Source organism: Sinocyclocheilus grahami, unplaced genomic scaffold (genome assembly GCF_001515645.1).
Source record: "Sinocyclocheilus grahami isolate Dianchi unplaced genomic scaffold, SAMN03320097.WGS_v1.1 scaffold1174.1, whole genome shotgun sequence".
Lineage (NCBI taxonomy): Eukaryota > Metazoa > Chordata > Actinopteri > Cypriniformes > Cyprinidae > Sinocyclocheilus > Sinocyclocheilus grahami.
Genome location: NW_015506353.1, coordinates 303114 through 304135, shown reverse-complemented (window position 1 = coordinate 304135; position 1022 = coordinate 303114). Strand labels below are relative to the sequence as shown.

The 1022-nt window shown below is 48.0% G+C and overlaps 1 protein-coding gene across 1 annotated transcript; it reads right to left on the bottom strand.

Moving 5' to 3' along the window:
* Window positions 1-437: 437 nt before the first annotated feature.
* On the bottom strand, window positions 438-1006 carry LOC107567619 (DNA replication licensing factor MCM7-like). The gene is made up of 2 exons (XM_016253316.1): window positions 875-1006; window positions 438-800 (listed from the first exon to the last, which is right to left on the bottom strand). The coding sequence occupies exons 1-2, from the start codon at window positions 970-972 to the stop codon at window positions 593-595; spliced, it is 306 nt and encodes a 101-aa protein (XP_016108802.1). The 5' UTR covers window positions 973-1006; the 3' UTR covers window positions 438-592.
* Window positions 1007-1022: the final 16 nt, after the last annotated feature.

Here is a 1022-nt window from a genome sequence, read left to right as displayed (position 1 = left end):
CCTGATGTATTGCTCATTGATAATGTCATTAAACTAATTGGACCCAATTGTAAAGTGTTACCAATGCAGACCTGCCAACCTTGGACATTTTTTTGGAGTAACCCTAACCTTTTCTGTCAGAGCATCTGACGGGGCGAGCCGCTTTGAACTGAAACTATAAACTATAGGCTACTAGGACAAATAAAACGCAGAAATTATTTAAATGCAGAAACAAAAACAGCACTCTGATTGGTTGACCTCTTCATCTTTTTCTGTTGCTTGTTTTGAATACTGCGCGTGGACAGAGGCGTCACTAGATTTTTGACAGATCGTACCAGCGTACTTTGAGGTCAAAATGCGTAGCCGCTATGCAAAATGCGTACAGGTTGGCAGGTCTGATAATGTGTCAGCATTTCATTAAAATCCTGCAGGAATGTCCATAAATCAAGTCAAAGCACAAAGTTTTATCTATTTACAGCATTTATTTCAGGGATTTAACAGGTTTAAAAGCAAAACAAACGAGAATGCTCCCTCCTCCTCATCACAACACCATCAGCCGGAAAGGTTCAAAAGCATGGGATCATGTGCAGTCTGTGTTTGGTGTGCCGTTCATTCACACAAACGTGACGCGTGACCGCGCCTGGTTGATCTGCCACACGTTCAGCTCCTCATACTCGTCCAGAGCAGCCTGGAACTGCACAGGAGTGAACCCACGAGACACGCAGCGCTGCTCGGCCTCGGCCACACGAACAGACCTCAACGCACCTTCACCGGCCAGCTCCCGCAGCAGAGAGAAGATCACGTCAGCGGGACGCTGTGACCTGCAGACAGACAGAGAGTGAGCCGCGGGCACGCTGCAGTCAGCAGTCAGTAGTGTGTGTGTGTGTGTGTGTACCTGGTGTTGTTGGTCTTGTCGGCCTGCAGCGAGTCTTTGCTCATCTCCATCAGTCGCATGGCCTCATTAACATCCTCCTTCTCTACAACATCCACCATCCGCAGACGAGCCTGAACACACACACACACACACCTGAAGTCACATCCTC